This window comes from Serinus canaria, chromosome 2 (assembly GCF_022539315.1).
Source record: "Serinus canaria isolate serCan28SL12 chromosome 2, serCan2020, whole genome shotgun sequence".
Lineage (NCBI taxonomy): Eukaryota > Metazoa > Chordata > Aves > Passeriformes > Fringillidae > Serinus > Serinus canaria.
The window spans coordinates 78177216-78195130 of NC_066315.1; the positions used below are offsets into that span (position 1 = coordinate 78177216).

Below are 17915 nucleotides of genomic sequence, written 5' to 3' on the forward strand. Positions count from 1 at the left end.
CTAACAGCCCTGAACTAAAGCACAAGAAGTTCCATCTCAACATCAGGAAGAACTTTTTTGCACTGAGGGGGGCAGGGCACTGAACAGGCTGCCCAGGGATGTCATGGATGCTCCCTCTGTGAAGACATTCAAAACCCACATGGACTCATTCTTGTGTAACCTGCTCTTGGGGACCCAGTAAAGGCAGGGTATCTGGACTAACTTACCTCCAGGAGTTCCTTCCAACTCTAAGTATTTTGTGATAATTTCTAAAATTTATTTTACCTTTGCTGTGATCTGAAACTCTTCATGTTCTTTTAACAGCTCTTGAGTGTGCTGGATACTGGAACCAGTGGAAGTATGTGTGGATAAATAAAATTCTCCATTGTCATGAATCCATTCCAGAGCCTAAACAGAGCATTAATGAAGAAAAGTAAGAAAAAAGACAATATATTTTTTCCAATAGAAACCATCTGAAATCAGTATTTCACACATACAGTTTGGCCATAGGTGAATTTTACTCTTTTCCATTTGTGGCAATCATCTAATACCTCTACAATACCAAATAGTTCATAACTCTGAAATAATTCACATAGACTATGAAGCAATGCTTTGAGAATGAAAAATGATGTATGAATCCAAACACTTCAGGGAAGTCGACTACTGCAGGACTACAGCAGCCCGCTATTAAAAGGTTTTAACTAATTTTGTTAGTTAATTTTTTTAGTTAGTTTGTTTTAACTAATTTTGTTAGTTTGTTTGTTAATTTTTTAACTAATATTTTAATAGTATACTTTCCTTTTTCCTCAGAGGAAAAAGGAAAAAAAAAAATCACTTTTTGGTGCCACATGGGACAGCGATGCTCAGAAATATACATGTTCCAACTTGTAAAAATGTACTTAAGACAGACAGGTGAACAGGCTAAACTTCCCAAGCACATAAGATTTAACTATCACTTTGCTCTTTTGCTGACATGTATTCCAGCCACACAAAGTGTTGTCTGTGCTCCTAGAAATAAAACCTGCAGCAGAGAAGGAACAGTGAGATGTCTCAGTTAAATCAAGTCATGTATGTATAAGTAGAAATAAACAACAACAAAGAACTGCAAACTAAGATTGATTCCCTTCCACATTCTGATACTTTATTTGCTCACTATTATGAAAAATGCTGATCTTTGTAAATTATCTATGCTTTACCCACATTACCTGCTGCCCTTTTAAGCATAACTCAGTGGTTGTGAGGAATCTCTGGCTCCTGGAAAATGCAAGAGCTGTCTCCAACTGCTGCATAGCAGTGAAAATCTAACTGACAACTGTTCTGCAGCTCTCAATACAGGCTTCCTACAGCAGCAGGCAGAGGGATGGGAGCTTAGAAACTTCTCGTTTCTGAAAAAGCCAATAGCAGATGTTCAAAGAGTTTTATACAGCTTGCTCAGGACCACCTTATTACTAAATGCATGCGCAGCTTCTATATCTTCAGTAAATGCACAGAACACTAGACAAAAATTTAACACCCCAAGAGAAAAAGTAGTAGAATGCTGGTGGGTCCTCACCCTTCCCTTGAAAGGATAAACTGAAATTATGAGTGCTATCTATCCACACTAGCAAGAACAGGAAAAGATTTATCTTGGTGGACAGTAGATATGTATGTTTCACACACATCTTTACACTGAATCAGAAAAGGCACAGTCTGTATTATAATTTCATCAATGATTTAAGCTCATCAAACTGTGATGAAACAACGTTGATTCCCTTACTTCCACTTCTAATGCTTTTCCTTCTTGGTGCAAAACCTGAAATGAGTAGAAAGCCTTCAAATTCAACACCGAATGTGAATGCCAGGATGCCATTTTCTTAGCCACATACTAGTGCAGATGCCAGCCTGATGAGAGGGGCTTACACTTTTAAAAGCTGCTGATGGAACAACTGTTGGACTTCTGACAAAAAAAGCAACATTTCATCCAACCACCTCTATGACACATGTTGTCATTCTCATGTCAATCATTGCAAGTGAAGACTGATATGGACAGGCACAGCATGGCTACCATATTACCAACAACATTTAATACTTCTCTGCCTTTTCTTAGTGGGTTTATAACATAGTGCTGGAATTAATGATAAACAAAAAGCTGCCCTTCCCCAAATCACAGAATGGTTTTGATTGGAAGAGAACTTAAAGATCATGTAGTTCCAATCCCCCCGCCATGAGAATGCAATGTTGTCTTTTCGGAACTTGCTGGCAGCTCTCTAGAGGCACAGTATAACAGAAAGTTCAACTTGATCCTAATTCCTACAGTTTAGATCAGCTTTTATTTCACCTGAAGTATCACTACAAGAATTGGAGGAATCAGTTTAGGGATCAGGTAAGCCCTTAACTCTGAAAGGATTTGAGAATCTAACACTGTTCTTGCAAACTGGTATGATATCTTTTCCATCACAGGGGCATCAAGTTCTGAAAGCACAAAGAACAGGTTCTTCCAAATTCCAGAAAGACATCTAAATGAAGACAGCAACATTTCCATTTTTTTGGCTAATCACTGTGGAGTCCCATATATGGTTTGGTTCACTTTGCTTTTTGATGACTGAACTGGTGATTGCTGAAAAATGGGATTTACAATGAAAATGCTGACAGATCTTTATCTCCGGTGTTTGACTGTTGGTTAGTAATCTCTATACAAAAACAAGTAGATCATGTGCTTGTCAGAGGTTTAAATTAAGGTTATTCAAAAGTAGGGCAGGGAGGCGAGGACAGGGGGGCAGGGAAGGGATAGTGGCATTGTTTTAATGAAGTATCAGATTTCAAATTCACCCCAAGATGCATCTTGCATTAATTTCTTTGTGAAAGCATGAAAGGCAGACTTGAGAATTCTTTCAAGAGAGCAAACCAGACCAATAGTATTTAAACTTTTGTCTAAATTAGCTGTCAGAAAGAAATAAAATATTAGATATTTGAGCCCTTTCAAGAGGATCTGACTATACTTACCACTATGGGCATTGTGTCATTTTCCACAGAATAGGAACAGATAGCTTCCTTTCTTTGTCTTATAATCAGTTAAAAAAAAACCCAACTAAAAAGCCATCACAGATCAATCTACTTACCAATTCTGCCTTGAACCCCTATTTCTTTCTAAGGCATGTGTTTTGATTAGTGAAGGAAATTTTTTTTGCGTGTGTGGTAGTTACTTAATAGTTCTTTTCAGACTGATAAACTCAACAAAATACCAAGAGGTGGATCTATCATGCAGGAAACCATGAAACCAAATACAAAGAACTGAAGAACCAAAGTAATTCAGTTATTATTGTTTAATGAGTTATCCAACTTGTCAGATTTCTAAAACTGCCAATCAACTTAATTAGATATTTTTCCTCCAACATCTGAGAAAAATGCTGCTGCCTGTAATTTCCCCAGGCAAATTAGGTGTGTGTGTAAAAGTTAACAAGCATAACAATTTGTCAAACACAAGCTTGCAGAAATTAGATTTGCCAGTACCAGATGAAGCTGGCAGAAGCAAAACACCACCTTTAAGTTACAACAGTTACAGACACACCTCCTCACCGTACTTAGTTGCTCTGTATTAAAGGGAAGGCAAAGAATTCAATTTGCTACTTCAATCCTTCTGATATTTTAACCATTTGAAATATTAAAGTGAATGACAAATTTGTTACTGTGAGAAGACAGTGAACCAAAGAGGATTTTCCTGTGAAGCCCTCACCTGTTTGGCACTTCTTTCAAACACCACATACTGCTGGCATTGATCAAGACGCCTTTTACGCATGGTCCAATAATGCAGCACACGGTTCTCCCTCTGGAACAGTTCATTCAAGATATCTGAAGGAATGACAACAGAGCTTATGACAACCAAATTTAAAATATCACTCTAAAATCAGGAGAATAAAGTACTTTACATTGTAGAATTTACTATACACTTGCTCTTTCTGTTAGTCTTCCCTTTGTTTTATTTTCTGATATAAATAAACACAGTGTTCCTTTTTCATTACTTACAGAACTACTGGTTAAAAAACTAGAGATGCAATTAAAACTTACTACTGACATGTTTTTTTCCTCTCAAATATTTTTCACAAGGGGACTGCCACTACTTATAGCAGGATTGAAAATGTAGGCTGATAAAGATGGCACTTGACGGGGCTTCCTCAGAAAGAATAAGCATGCAAAAGTAATCACAACATGTTTAACATATTATATTGAAGTAAAATAAGGGAATTTTTAATATATCCGTCTCCTATAAAGTATTTTAATGATTTAGTACAGATGAACAAATGTACAACCTCAGGTCACAACAAGACAAATGCGGCATAAGTAAGCTGCCTTGTTAAATATGAATGTTCATTGAACCTTGGCAGAACTTCCAGGTAATCAAATACTTAACTCCACAGTTTGTTATTCCTCAGTATCAGAAAACTCACATCCAAATCCCACATGTCCAAACTTTTAAATTTTTCCTAGCAAAGACCTTGTGCTATGCAGATATGCATAGACCTTATGCAGAAGACCTTATCTGAATTCTGCTTCTTTAATGCTTATGGCTTTTCCATTGAAAAAAGAAATTCTAGCAGTTTCCCGTGAAGCTCACTTTACCCTCTGCTGCTTCCAGAGCAGCGGCCCTACTTGACTTTGTAGTTGTTGCAAATCCAGAGGGCAAGCTCAGCACAGGGGAATTGGGACACTCAATGCCTCCACCAGGTGATTCTGTTGCAATTGCACAGAGCCAAAAGAGAGGTCCAGCAGAAGCGACCACAAAAAAGTCTTTTTACACAACACTACTTGCTTTTCTACTTATACCCAGAGCTGACTATTTTCCATAATCCATAATTACGAGTGAAAGCTATCAGGTGCTAGGTGTCTTAAGGTCTCTGCATTCTGCTCTCCCACTGTGCAGGTCCACCATGCTTTACAACCCAAAAGCTAACAATTCCAATAAACAATTTGACAAGACAAGCTCAAATAACAGGAAGCCTGAGAGGAAATGCATCTTTGTCTACCTCATCAGAGATCTGAGATCAAACACAACCACTTGTCACAGCCTCCCTAAGGATTATGAAACCTGTCTGCATCCCTGCCAAGATCCTTCTGCTTACAAGCACCATATTCCCACTTGCCACAGGGTACTGAGATCACCCAGAATTTGCTTTTGGTTGGAATGTGGTCACTGTGGCCAAGTTTTATTTCTTGCTGGTCAGGCTCCTCTCATATGCCAAGCTATGAGCTGATCTGCTGTGAGCTGAAAGCTGATCCCCTGCTTTCTCAGTTTAATTTCTGCCTTATGTCACCTCCAAAACACTCGCTCAGAGTATATGCCAGATTTCAGGAGGCAGGGAGGTGGAGTGGGTGGGACACAATTATCATTATACAATGCAACACACCCAAATGGACACAACACATAAAAAGAGACATCTTGATAGTGACGCAAGCAAAGTAGCTCTGACAAAGAGCAAGCGAGGTGAATTCAGCAAATTGGAACAGCATTTGTTCTGTCAGGACATGATACAGATGGCAAGGCAGTGAGAGATATTTGGCTGGGCACTGTTAGTGTTAGTGCCATTAATTTCTTGGACTGACAAAGAGGAGAAAAAATATTCTATAAACTACTCTAAGGAAGTTATAGAACATCAATATTTAATACTAGCTTTTGAAAAGCATCTCTGTTATCTCAAGCCACCTGAACTACAGTCCCTCCTGCTGTCATTTACTTTAATTACAACATTTGTTAGTATTGTTCCCTAAACCTTCAGCTTCTTCTCCACGCTCAAAGAGCTCTCAGCTGTCTCTCTGCATCCTTCTATCAACCTATCTAAAAATATAAGCACCATTAGACAAGTTCCTGAGCTGTTCTCAGTTGCAGCCTGTACAGCAGAGACAGGTAACACAGATGCACACAGACTTAGCAGCAGAAACAAAGATGAAGATGCTCTCATCTCTGAGCTTACAGGAATTGTCACCAACTCAATCCACCAACAATGCCCCAGCACAGTTTTAGGCCACAGTTCCTTCCTAAGTGAGACAATGATTGGGTACCCTTAACTGCATATCACAGAAACTATTTACACTGGTATGCAGAGACATAAGGACACCTCTCAGAGTTCAGTACCACTGCAATTCCTGCTCCCCATGAAGCATATGCTTAGCTAAACTTTGCCTAGATTAAGACATCACCTTTCCAGATAACTTAATTTGCCTCTGGGAATAAGGATCAAGTATGCCACTGAATGAGGTCTTTGAAAAATGTTCAGCAGTTCTGCAGGATCTCAAAGCTTACTCAAGTTTTTAAGGCATTAATTTATAAACTGTACAGTGATTGCAGTCTGCCACTCTCAAGCATACATCTGAGTTGTAATGCTCTATTAGAACATATGTAACCTCTCTTTCACTAAAATAAACACTCCATTTTTTTCTCGATATAGAAAAGAGATGAAAGGACATCTCTTTTTTTCTTGACACGCATATTTGAACAGGAAGAACAGAGTGAATTTCTTTATCATTTGGTCAGCTATCACCATACCATTGAGACCTAACAGGAAGGAGTCCCAACTATCTCTATCTTAACTCATGTTTAATTCTCAGAAGCATATATTACATGATTTATGGAGGAAACAGCTTATTTTTTTCTACTTGGGGATTTTTGTTGGTTTTTTGTTGCTTTTTAAACATGTATCACTCATCCAGAATTTTAAATGTAAGCAGAACATGCGTAACTCTATGGTTCTGATATGTAATTATTACTCTTAAGGACATTAGTCAAGATCTTTATATTCTTTCCTCATATAAGCACATTTACCTTTCTCAGAAGGACTGTTCCTATACAGATTTCAAAACTGAATTTAAAAAAAGAAATGTCCAGTATTCAGTAAGTGTGGTAGCTACAACTTCCTGCTTTCTTCTGCTCGGTTTTCTTTGTTTCTTACTGAAAGAAGAACTAAATGACAATGTCAGCTTCAGTTATTGATAGTGCTGGTATTTGTGTTGAGCTTTTCTTTTGTACAGTTCTATAAATGTTGGGAACGGAGGAAAAACAATGAGCTGTTTAACCCTTGTAGTTAAAGTGAGCCAGTGAACATGTCCTTTTCTAATAGAGTCATCAAGTAAATTAGGGTGGAAGTGACCTCTGCAGGCCATCTGTTTTAATCTCCTCTTCAAAGCACCACTAACTTCAAAGTTTTCCAGGGGCTTGTTCAACTAAGTTTTAAATTCTTAGGGGTACAGATCCTACTACCTGTCTGGGCTATCTGCTCTAATCCATCTTGCTGTAACACTTTCTCCCATATAGAATTTTCCTTGCTGCAACTTTTTCTCTGGACTTACTGCCATGTTCCTCTTGAGTCTGGCTACATCATATGCATAACTCCCCTTCGGGTTGGTGCAAACAGCATTTAATTAGAAATCAGACTTCTCTGGTTTTGAGACTGTAGTGTGGCCAGAGTGTTCAGTCACAGCTTCAAAATGCATAGAGCAGAATATGACTGGCAATTAAGTTACTAAAATGCAATATTTACTTCTAATCTCTCTGATCTCTGTTCTGCTACCACACCCAGCAGTTACGCCTACCCTATTGATTTTTGCACTTCTGTCCCTCAAAGCCCTACAGGTCTCTCCCTCTCCATTCCCTAGGGTGCTTATTACCCCTTAAAGCAGGACTATGTATTATTAATCTTAGCAAAAGCCAAGCCTCACGTAGTAGCTCTTTCCAGCTTCACCTCAGCTACTACCTGTCCACACATCCAGTTTACACATGATGTAAGTTACTCAATACTTCATGAAGTTCCTCAACACTGATTCAAACTATCTGAAGGGCTCAAGGACATCGTACAAGCAATAATCTCGTATCACTCTGGCACTCCCAGGGAGCTTGCAGAATGCCTGACACCAACACACTGAATAAGCTTACACTGAGCAGCTCCCATTTGGCTTCAGACCAAACCTTATCATGTGGAAGTTTACTACCTCGTTGTCTCAATAAAAGCAACACATTTGGGTCTCAAATAGAAAGAAGATTAGGTGTAAGTAGCAGATAAAAGAATTCCAAGCAACTTCATTTGAGTATATGAGACTTTGAAGACTGTCAGCGCCTTCAAAGTGTGCAAGCAATTTGTTTCCTGTTAAGCCTGACAGAACTCTTTCCACTTGGGCAAGCTTCACTACCCTATCCACACATACCACAGCACATGATGATCACATTCTAGTGAGAAGAAAGAAAACAAGAAGCTCCTTACTTTTTACTTGCTGTTCAGGTGCTTTGATGTGTGTCACCATCCCTGGCATGTTGACACTGTTCCTGTGCAGGTATTTCAGGAAGACATCAGCATTCCTCCGAGCCAGTGTGCAGGCCTAGAGAGTCAGAGGTACAACTTTATTTGAAAATGCACAAATAAACATGCAGAAGAAATTAAAGATCTTCCTAACTCTCTTTTTTGTACATTTGTCACCCTCTTCAGTTTTGGAAAGCATTGCATGTTGAATCTTTTCCACAAGTAAGCCAAGCCAACCCAACTATTAAAATAGATATTCCACCAAACAGCAGTTACAGCTTACCTGGCAGAGAAAAAACAAAGCAGATAAAAAAATACAAATAAAATAAATAAAATAAATAAATAAAATGCTATTCCTCTTTTCTGAAGTACCTGAAAAGCAATTATCTGCTCTAGGTCCTTCAGCATGACTCAGAGCTCACAGAGAAGTTTGTTTAGTGTATGTGCCACCTGAAGCTGTTTACTGTGTAAACATTGCACATGCTTTTGTACCCATATTCAGAAACATCCATTAGTACTTTAAACAAAAAGTGAATGTTTTGCTGAAGTGAAACCAAAAATGCTAAAATAGTAACGCCTACTCTTACAATACAAAGGCAAGGCCTTGAGAGCTTTCAGTCCTTGCCACTATATTGCAAGCACTCAGCTCAGCTGTCATCTTCATCTTAACAAATATCAAATACTACATATGGGTTGTCTGCTTCATTTTTAACATGCAAATTATGGAATGCTACTTCAATAGGTTAGATGAAGGTAGAATGGTTTGATACAGCAACAAAGATACTATATCATTTCTCATACCATTTTAAAACAAAGATTAGTAATTCATGACAGCTGCAGAAGGATCTGTTAGGCTGTATACTTCGAGTTCTGTTAATATGTTTTTGAGTGTTGTAGTCTGTGTAATGAGAACAAGAAGGTTTCTAACAAATAAGTTTTATGCTCTTAACTATTTCATGGTGATGCTGGAAAATGCCTTTGATAACAAAGTTAGTTATACTGCTCTGCAAGCACATGCTGCACATCAGATTCAGTATGATCAATAATCTTCTTCACTAGGACATTAGTTGGAACAAAAATCCTTCATTTATCTGAAGACTATTACACAAAACCCAACTCCAGATGCCCGTCAACCCATTTCCTCCTTCCGTATTCCTCTGTTGTCCCAGTACATCTGAGAGCTGCTCTGATGCACAGGCAGCAATGGCACTGTGTGACTTTCACTTCTCTTCCAAAGCAGCAGCCTCTAAGCATTCTTTAGAATGACAGCTGCTCAAAGCAGTGACTTCCAATTCCTCTTCAGTCACACTGGGAGATCTGACATCTACTCAAGTTCAACAGGAAATGTATTTATAAAACTGGCTACAATTTTATGAACTTGGCAGTATTCTCTTAATCACTGTCAGAAGCAGTTAACACACCACTTCCCACATCCTTGCAGTTGGGGACACACCTGTAGTTTGGAACGGGCACTGTTGCTTTCCACAGCCACGTCAGCACTGTAAGAGCTGTTTGCCTGCATGCTTCCCAAGACACAAGAGACCACAAAAAATCCCCAACCTTACCTTCAGAAACGCTTCCTTCTGCTCCAGGTGTTTGCTTATCATGGGAGTAACGTGATCTGTTTCAGAGTTGGGGCCCAGTTTGTCTGCTCCCCCGCACCAATCTTCTTCTCGCTTATATTCTTGCTCCAGGCTTTCCAGCACACTGCACACCTTTCAGGAAAAAGAAGGCCAATTCAGTAAGGCAAAAAAAATCAAAATTCAGGCCTCAAAAAAAAGAAAACCCATCTACTCCTTATATATACCCCCTAGCTTCTGACATGTTTTGACTGGGACTTAAGGCAAAAAAAACTTTGGCTGTAGGTTTGCCAGCACTGGCCTGCTTATGTGGAAGTGCTCAGAGGCTGTCCCTAAAACTGTTCATCTTTCTCTGCCTCTCTGACTGCGTAGCTCTGGATGGGCTTAAGTTATAGCTGCAGAGGAGGCAGCCTTGCCAACCTCCCCCCAAACTTTTCTGTGGACAATTAGATTAAACTGATTTTTCTCTGACTCCCACACAAAAACCAGAACTAGCCATCAAATGAGTAAACATAACCAAACCTCATCAACCATTATTTCAAGTAATGCTGTTTTATGTCACACTGAGGAATTAACCAAGGCAGACCTTCTGCATTTCTGTACCTGCTCAGAAGTTTTATAGAAGGCAACAGAGGCATTCACAAGCTTGAGGCGATCCTCCATCTTCAGCATCAGCTGTTGCCAGTGGGAAGCGACCTTCTCTGCACACTCCCGGATCATGTCCATATCGTAGTGATTAGCCTGCAGCATTGCCTCTGCCTTCTGCTGAACCTGCAGGGCACTCTGATGTGTTTTCTGACAAGAGGTGAAAAGTCAGGAGTTTAGTGGAGCACTTCAGTTCATTTACTTGGAGACCTCAGAGGCTCACATTTCCACTGTGTCAATGACACTTCTGTACATGCACAAACACCCATCAACTGACAATGACTGTCTGACACTAGTTACTGTGTGACTTCTCTATGCATATACAAAGGAAATAACCCTGTAGAGATTTATCATCAAATCAACACTAAATAGCAGTTCTTAACAAATAGTAACTGTCTGGCATTAAGCTACATGTGATATATCTATGCTGCATTACATGTTGTTGTAATTATGAATTTCAGTTTGATTTTCTTTCCCTTCACAGTGAGAATAAAGAAGATGAAAAAAATCTGCTTTATTCTGGCAATCTTTACAACTTTAACTTCAGTCTTTTGCACATCAGTAGTGAGCAAAGAAAGGTCCATGCGTGCAGACCAATAAAAAAGACAACTGTCTATTGACTGCAAGCAATTTTTTAAACTGTATCTTTCTGGGCAGAAAAATACTTGCCTAAAACCAAGTAATATAATAATATTAAGGGGTTAAATACTACTAAGTATTATATCTGAGTAAAGAATGGCCTAGGACAAACAGATTTTTAAGCTTCCTCATAATTTATTCTTAAACTGACAAACAAATCAATAATCTTCTTCACTAGAAGAAGATTAGAGGTCTCATAATTTTTATACTTCAGATTTACCAAAGCTCCTCAAAATGAGGGGGCATACAGTGCAAATTTTAATTAAAAGAAAAAAAAATCAAGAGAGGGGAAGCATAAAATTATACCAGACAGGAAAAGAACATTAAAGAGTTACTGCAAGGCAGAGTAGTTCTGAAAATAGTCTACCCAAACAATCATAATAATGCTAATATTAGCACTAAGTTACTCAGTAGTGCATATAAGTAAATAATACTGCAATTCAATCAATCTTAAGAACCTTGCCTATTTTTTGGCAGCCATATGACCAGTCAGATAAGTTTAGCTTGAAGCCATGGCAGGAGGATTGACACACCACCACATAGAAGTTTCATTGAAACCTACTCTCAAAAAAAATGGAAATATTAAAGGATGACCTCAGAATACACAAAACTGCCACTTCCTGGTCCTCTTAGTCTTATTTTTTTTTTACATTTAGAATTACAAGTTATGTTCTAGGACAGAAGTAACAAATGAAAACACTATTTTCAGCAAAATTGCTGTGAATAGCTACCACTTTATAAAGATGCAAAAAGGCACTCAGAAGATGTTCACCTGGAACTGCAGCTTCAAAATAAGTAAGAACTAACACCAGCTTCTGTGTTTCTGTCTCTTTGCCATGAGTTCAACAGCTTTTCCTAAACTGAAAATACTGTAGCACGAATCCAAGAGTGCTATTTACAGAGAACTGTAACTACAAGGCCATGGTCACTAAAATGGTGCTTTTACCTCTATTGCATGTTGAAACTGCTCATGCTCCCTCTGTAACTGTTCTGCCTCCTGCAAAGAGCTAGCAGTGATGAGCCCAGCATTTAACATTGACTCTCCATTTCGAATCCAGCCCAAAACCTGTAACAAAAGAGAAGACCATGAAATACACAATTCCACTGCCAACCAGCAAAAAAGCACTACTGTAGAGGCAAAAACATTTAAGGTTACATCAGCACTGGAATTGATAACTAAATAATTTGTTAATTACATACTGGAGTGAATTTTATATTGAGTAAGCACAGTGAATGACATTCAGTACAATTTCACTGAGCTATCAACTCACAGCTTGCAGTCAACTACTACATGCTTGCGGCTTCAGTTCATACTCTGAAAAAGGTTGTGCTTCTGAATACTGCTTCTGTCACCTGAAAAGCTGGAACAAGTTACAAGTAATAGTTGCCTGAAAGCCAGTGTGAGTACTGCAAATTAAAGATCTATAGCTTAGTAAAAAGTACGCATATAATTTTGAACGGTAATGTTGAGAAAAATGCGATCATTGAGTGCCCTTTTAACTGCTTGAAGATTTTAATTTTTCAGAATGTGCCTTCTTTGATGTGTCCAGTGAAACTGGAAGAATCCATGGCTGGGCAGAAACCTCAGGAGGCCACTTTATATGTTCTTTATCAACAGCAGGAACAGACAGCTTTTTAGACCCTTCCCCAAAAAAAAACAAAGAAAAAGAAAAAAAGGACATTTTCTCCCTCTTTGTATCAACTTTGTTTTTCCCTCTCCTCTCTCCATCAGGAGCATTATCTGATTCCCTCCTTTAGACTCCTCTTATGCTGTTGACCACAGTCTCTTCAATCTCTCCCACGTGAGGTCAGTCACCTTGTTTTTCTAGAACACTGCTCTTTTATGAGCTCTCTCCAGTTGATAACCATGACTTGGTCATAATTTTTCAAATACTGAGTAAAATGGGACATAATTCAGGTTATTCACTGTCATCTGTACAACTCTTCTATGGAACTGCTGCCCAGCCAGTAATTACCCCTGTATTTATTTAGCTGATCATTTTTTCCAGTACATCATGCTCTGTATTTTTCACTATTCAAACTCATATCCTTCTTAAAGTACAGTTCTCCCATTCTCCCATCAAGATAATTCTGAACTGTAATCCAGCATATTCTGATGAACTCAAAACCCCTTTTCAAAACCCCAGGTGCTCCTGCTTTTAACTTCAAGTTCAATAGCAAAATTGCTAACACATAGATTTTCTGACTGAGAACATGAATTAATAGTATCCAAATACAGACAAACACAACTTCTTAAAATATTTTTAATGTTTTCCAATCTACTGAGTCACTTAATAAGTTTTGTTACTGAGTATGTTTTTTCAGCAAGTTATCATTCCTGGTAATTTAGTCTCATATGACATTCTCATAGTAAGTTAGGGCCAGACACACTGAGCTGCACTATTTTAAAAGCTTTGACACTGCTTTTCCACCCCTCCCAGAAGAGCTGTTGCCTTGTCAGATAAAAAAGGAGGGGTTATCAATGGAAAGCTATGATTAATTGACCTGGGTTAGCCTTTTCTCCTTTTGTCACTGTTCAAGTTTAATGATCTACTTGTTTCAATATTTTTCCTGGGAACACTGTTAAACTAGCTGACCTATAATCCTCCCTCAGCTAGTCCTTTTCCACTTTTGAGAAGTAGATGTTGAGTTTCAGGCCTCCAGAATCCCATCCAATCTCCTCATGTTTGGAAACAATGGCAGCTTTCTAAGTATTCCAGAGTGAATTTCTTTAGGCCCAGTTGATTTGAACTTCCCCAGTTTTTCTAACTTCTTCCTACTAATTGATTTTAGACCTTTAATCGCTGCTAATAAATATATTAGCTACCAGATCAGTTAGTTCTTAACACTAAATATTCTCATCCAGTGATCCACACATGGCACTACCAATTATAGCATTAATGCATTAAGTGATCAGAATGATATGACTGCATTTGCAGTCAGCAAATGGGCAGAACATGGGCAGAATCCAAGACAATGACCTATAAAACACAATTCCTCACAACCTGAAAGGCACATGTGGCTCTACATCCATAGCACACTCTAAAGTGTCAGCTTGAAGCCACTGAGGTCAAGCCACCCTGACACAACATCCATTCCCTCAAATCTGCACCACAATCTCACCCTCTCACTTACACTTATCCAGACTGTGACATTGTTGTATTATTAATGCAGGTTTTGCCATTTCTGTCTGCACAATGAATAGCTAACAAGTTTTTTCCACCCTGACAGCATGTATTTGTGTTCTCCTATATAAATTCTGCAAGCCTGTAGAAAAGTCTACAATGTAGGAGGAAGGGCATGCCAGATGTGCAACTGGGCGCACATTCTGGTCTTCTGGGGAGAAAGCACGGGGTCAGGGGCAGCCTTGAAAGTAAGGGAAAGATGGCTCCAGCTTTGGAACAACCTCTCCTACTGCAAAGGTGACACCTGCAGATCACAGTCTGGAGGCACCCAAAAGAGACTGTGAAAGAAACTGGGAGTTCCTAAGCTGCTAAGACATCTGGGGATTTTTAACACTCAGGCAGAAAGCCTGGGTAAGCCTCAGGAGTAGGAAAAACAGCAGCTTCTGAGGGAAGCAAATGGGTCCAAGAGACTGCAGATAGAAACCTTACATGGACAAATAAATTGCCTGCAAGAACACAGAGACAGATGATTTTTTTTTTCCAACTCCTTTTTTATTTTTATTTTGTCTTAAAGTTATCCTTCTCTTGCTTAAAAAGTAATTTTTCCATGTATGGTGTAACAAAACACACCTTTTTAGGGTTCTTATATATCTAGCCTTCTTCAGAGAATGTTAATGAAGGAGAATGCTTAAGTAGTACCAATTGAAAGCTTCTCTTGACTTGGCATCCCATTATTTACAGCAGCAACAGCTAGAACAGAACATGCCATTTCAAACACAAAGACTTGTCCTCCTGCTTGGTGCAGGTCAGGGTGCAAGTACACAAGCTGGTGAAACTCACAGGGGGAAATTTGCAGGCAGTACTCTCCCATTCCTTCTGCTCTGACACAAGGAAAAATATAAGCATTAGGAAATAGAGAGCCTGTTCTCCTTCCAGGGGTGCTGCCTTCAGGGTTTGTTGGCATGTTCACGTTCCCACCACCTCCCTGTCTGAGTGGATCACAACCCCCATCTTTCCCCTCACAGCCTTCAACAGGCTAGAAAAGCATCAGCAAAGGTGTGGAAAAGAGACAGAATTTGAGTCACTTGGGACACTTGAAAAGGTCAGAAAGGTAGATCTGTAATAAATGCTTGATTTAGGACTAGTTTCTTGGACAGATTTTTGACTGTAACTAAACATGATCACAAGACAACCTGCTTCAGTCTGCTGTCTTAGCTATGTTTTCATATCCATATGGCACTACATGGAGTGCCAGGATACCCTTCCTGAGTAGTATTTTGGGATAGTCAGAGCTCAAGCACCAAGCTAAAAGATTTGCCAGTGAAAACACAAAGCAGCTTAAGGTACTCTTGAGGGCTGAAGTATCTGTACACCACTGTACATAGATGAATACACAGTTATATATCCAAGAACATACACCATGATCAGAACATCAGAAAACATTGCACTGAAAAGGCTTAATGAGCATACTGAAACCAACTGGATTGGCTTTGAAGCTTGGTAGGGATTTTGACCTTAAGCACAGTAAAGCATTCACTCTACACACTGAGTACGTGGGAGTGATTGTAGCAGTAAGTAATCCAACAGCTGTATGTTAGGTGATTAATAAAGAAGGTTTGTCTGGCAAACATGCAGCTGGAGTTCTGCATGAGACAGACATTCTCATAAATATTACTCTGCCTCCACCTACTCATATGTCCCTGCCCTGCAAGAAAGTGCTCACATTTTCCTTTCCATGTTGCTTTCCCCACATACAGCTGTCTCTTTTATTTCAGTCAGCATTCTCTTCTCCCTGTCTTCCACGGTTTTTCTACACTGTAATTTGCTATCTGCTATTGCCCTTTCTGCACCTATTACACATCAAGTTGACAAGGAAATTCTTTGCAGGTTTTCTTTAAACCTCTGTTCATCTTCTGGCTCTTGTGTTTCCTCCTAGTCCTGAGGCTTGATATACAAACCTTCAGCGCCACAAAGCAGAACAGGCACAATAGTTAAGGAAGAAGCAATACTCAATGTTTTTGTCTACTCTCTGTGCTTATTTGATAAAAATTCATTAAGCACAAGGTTTCAGTACCTAGTATGGAAGAGAATCTTTGCAAGTATTTGTCTGAATTCCTGCAGTGTTCCAGTCTAACCTCTTCACATGACTACAAGCTACATATTTTTATGTATTTTATATAAATGTGTGTGTGTGCATGTGTGTGTGTGAAAATACAAGAGCAGTAATGTTGCTTTGGCAGGAAGAATTTAAATGGAAATACTGTTTGAATTCTTGCTATGGAGACAGTATCCCATCTACATAATAAATATGCTTACACCCAGTTCATCAACAAAAAAATCTAACCAAAAATCACAGTAATTGAACAGGGAAACCATGTGTTCACTGCTTCAGGCAACAAAACACAAACAGACTGAAGAGGAGGTTTACCACTTCATTTTACTCTCAGGTAAAGCACCTACTGTGACCTGCTGACCTATAAAGTTTTTCCTAGTGCAGAAGAGAGAGGAGAAGATCATGCTTCCTTAATCTTGTTTAATAAAAATAAAAATAAATCAGATGTGGTTTTATGAAAAGGCAACTGTAATCTCAAAACCAAGAGTTACTATCCTCAAAGCACTCCAAAGGGCTCAAAAGAAATCCTGTGAGACAATGTATTAACATTCAGATTGAGTTCCATTCAATTTTCAGGCCTCAGGCTGGGCAAGTATTGCAGGTGAATCTGTACAGTAAAATCTGGAAAAGTAATACACGAACCTTCTGTAAGCTACATGTTCATGTATGATTGTCTGAAAGTTCACACATATTATGGCATTTAATTCAATATAAAACCCCACTTGATAGAGGGATGTTTTAGAAACAGAAAAAAGAATATGCTTTTTTCTTCCAAATCCCAGTCTACCAAGAAAAGACAGCTGGCTATGTTTATGTACTACTTATACCTTTATTATAAGATAAGCTTTTCCAGTACTTTCTTAAGAATCTAAATTTTAGCTTCAGTTTCAGTCAGGGCTAGTAGTGGGTCAAAAAAGTTAGAAATTTCTTACAGAATGATCTACAAATCGCAGAGTGATTGTAATCTCACAGTGATTTGTAATCACTATGTGCAATAGGGGCATTCCTCTAAAATCCATGATGTTCATCATCTGCCTGTTTGTGCCAAAATACAGAACATTTGTTTCAAACACAGGTTTAAACACGTCTTTTTTGTAACATTTAACTTGCATACAAAAAAGCTAGAGGAGCAAAGCACTCACTTTATTGTGGGAGAATGCAATATAAGTAACTATTTAGTGTTTCTCTGAAATATTAGCAAACTGCTATATTCTGATCTTTCGCTGAATACTATTTCAGTATCATGGAAATTAACAATTTTTTTTCTTACTAACCCATCCCACCCAAACCCACTGACATACCATAAAGGGATGAGATTGCCTCAGCTGGCATTATTTCTTTTAATTTTTCCTTCCTTTGCAGATGTGCACTCTTTTCCTTCATCTTCAATTAAAATGCTACTGAGTACAGAAACTATCCTGATCTGCAACACCTTTATCTCAACCAAGGAGGAATTTGGAATCTGCACTTACCAAGATGAGTAAGTGCTAAGGCAGATACAGCACAGTTGAGTATGCAAAGCCTTGAAATAGAACATCAAGTATTTGACTGATGTCTATATTGCACTGACAGC

The 17915-nt window shown here is 38.7% G+C and overlaps 1 protein-coding gene across 1 annotated transcript in view; it reads right to left on the minus strand.

Moving 5' to 3' along the window:
* TRIO (trio Rho guanine nucleotide exchange factor) overlaps positions 1–17915 on the minus strand; it is a 244483-nt gene that overhangs the window by 95257 nt on the left and 131311 nt on the right. The window contains exons 16-21 of the mRNA XM_009096317.4: positions 12051–12170; positions 10424–10615; positions 9806–9955; positions 8205–8319; positions 3692–3807; positions 265–387 (exon numbers count right to left, since the gene is read on the minus strand). Coding sequence (XP_009094565.1) covers positions 265–387; positions 3692–3807; positions 8205–8319; positions 9806–9955; positions 10424–10615; positions 12051–12170 — 816 coding nt within the window. The remainder of the gene's footprint in view (positions 1–264; positions 388–3691; positions 3808–8204; positions 8320–9805; positions 9956–10423; positions 10616–12050; positions 12171–17915) is intronic.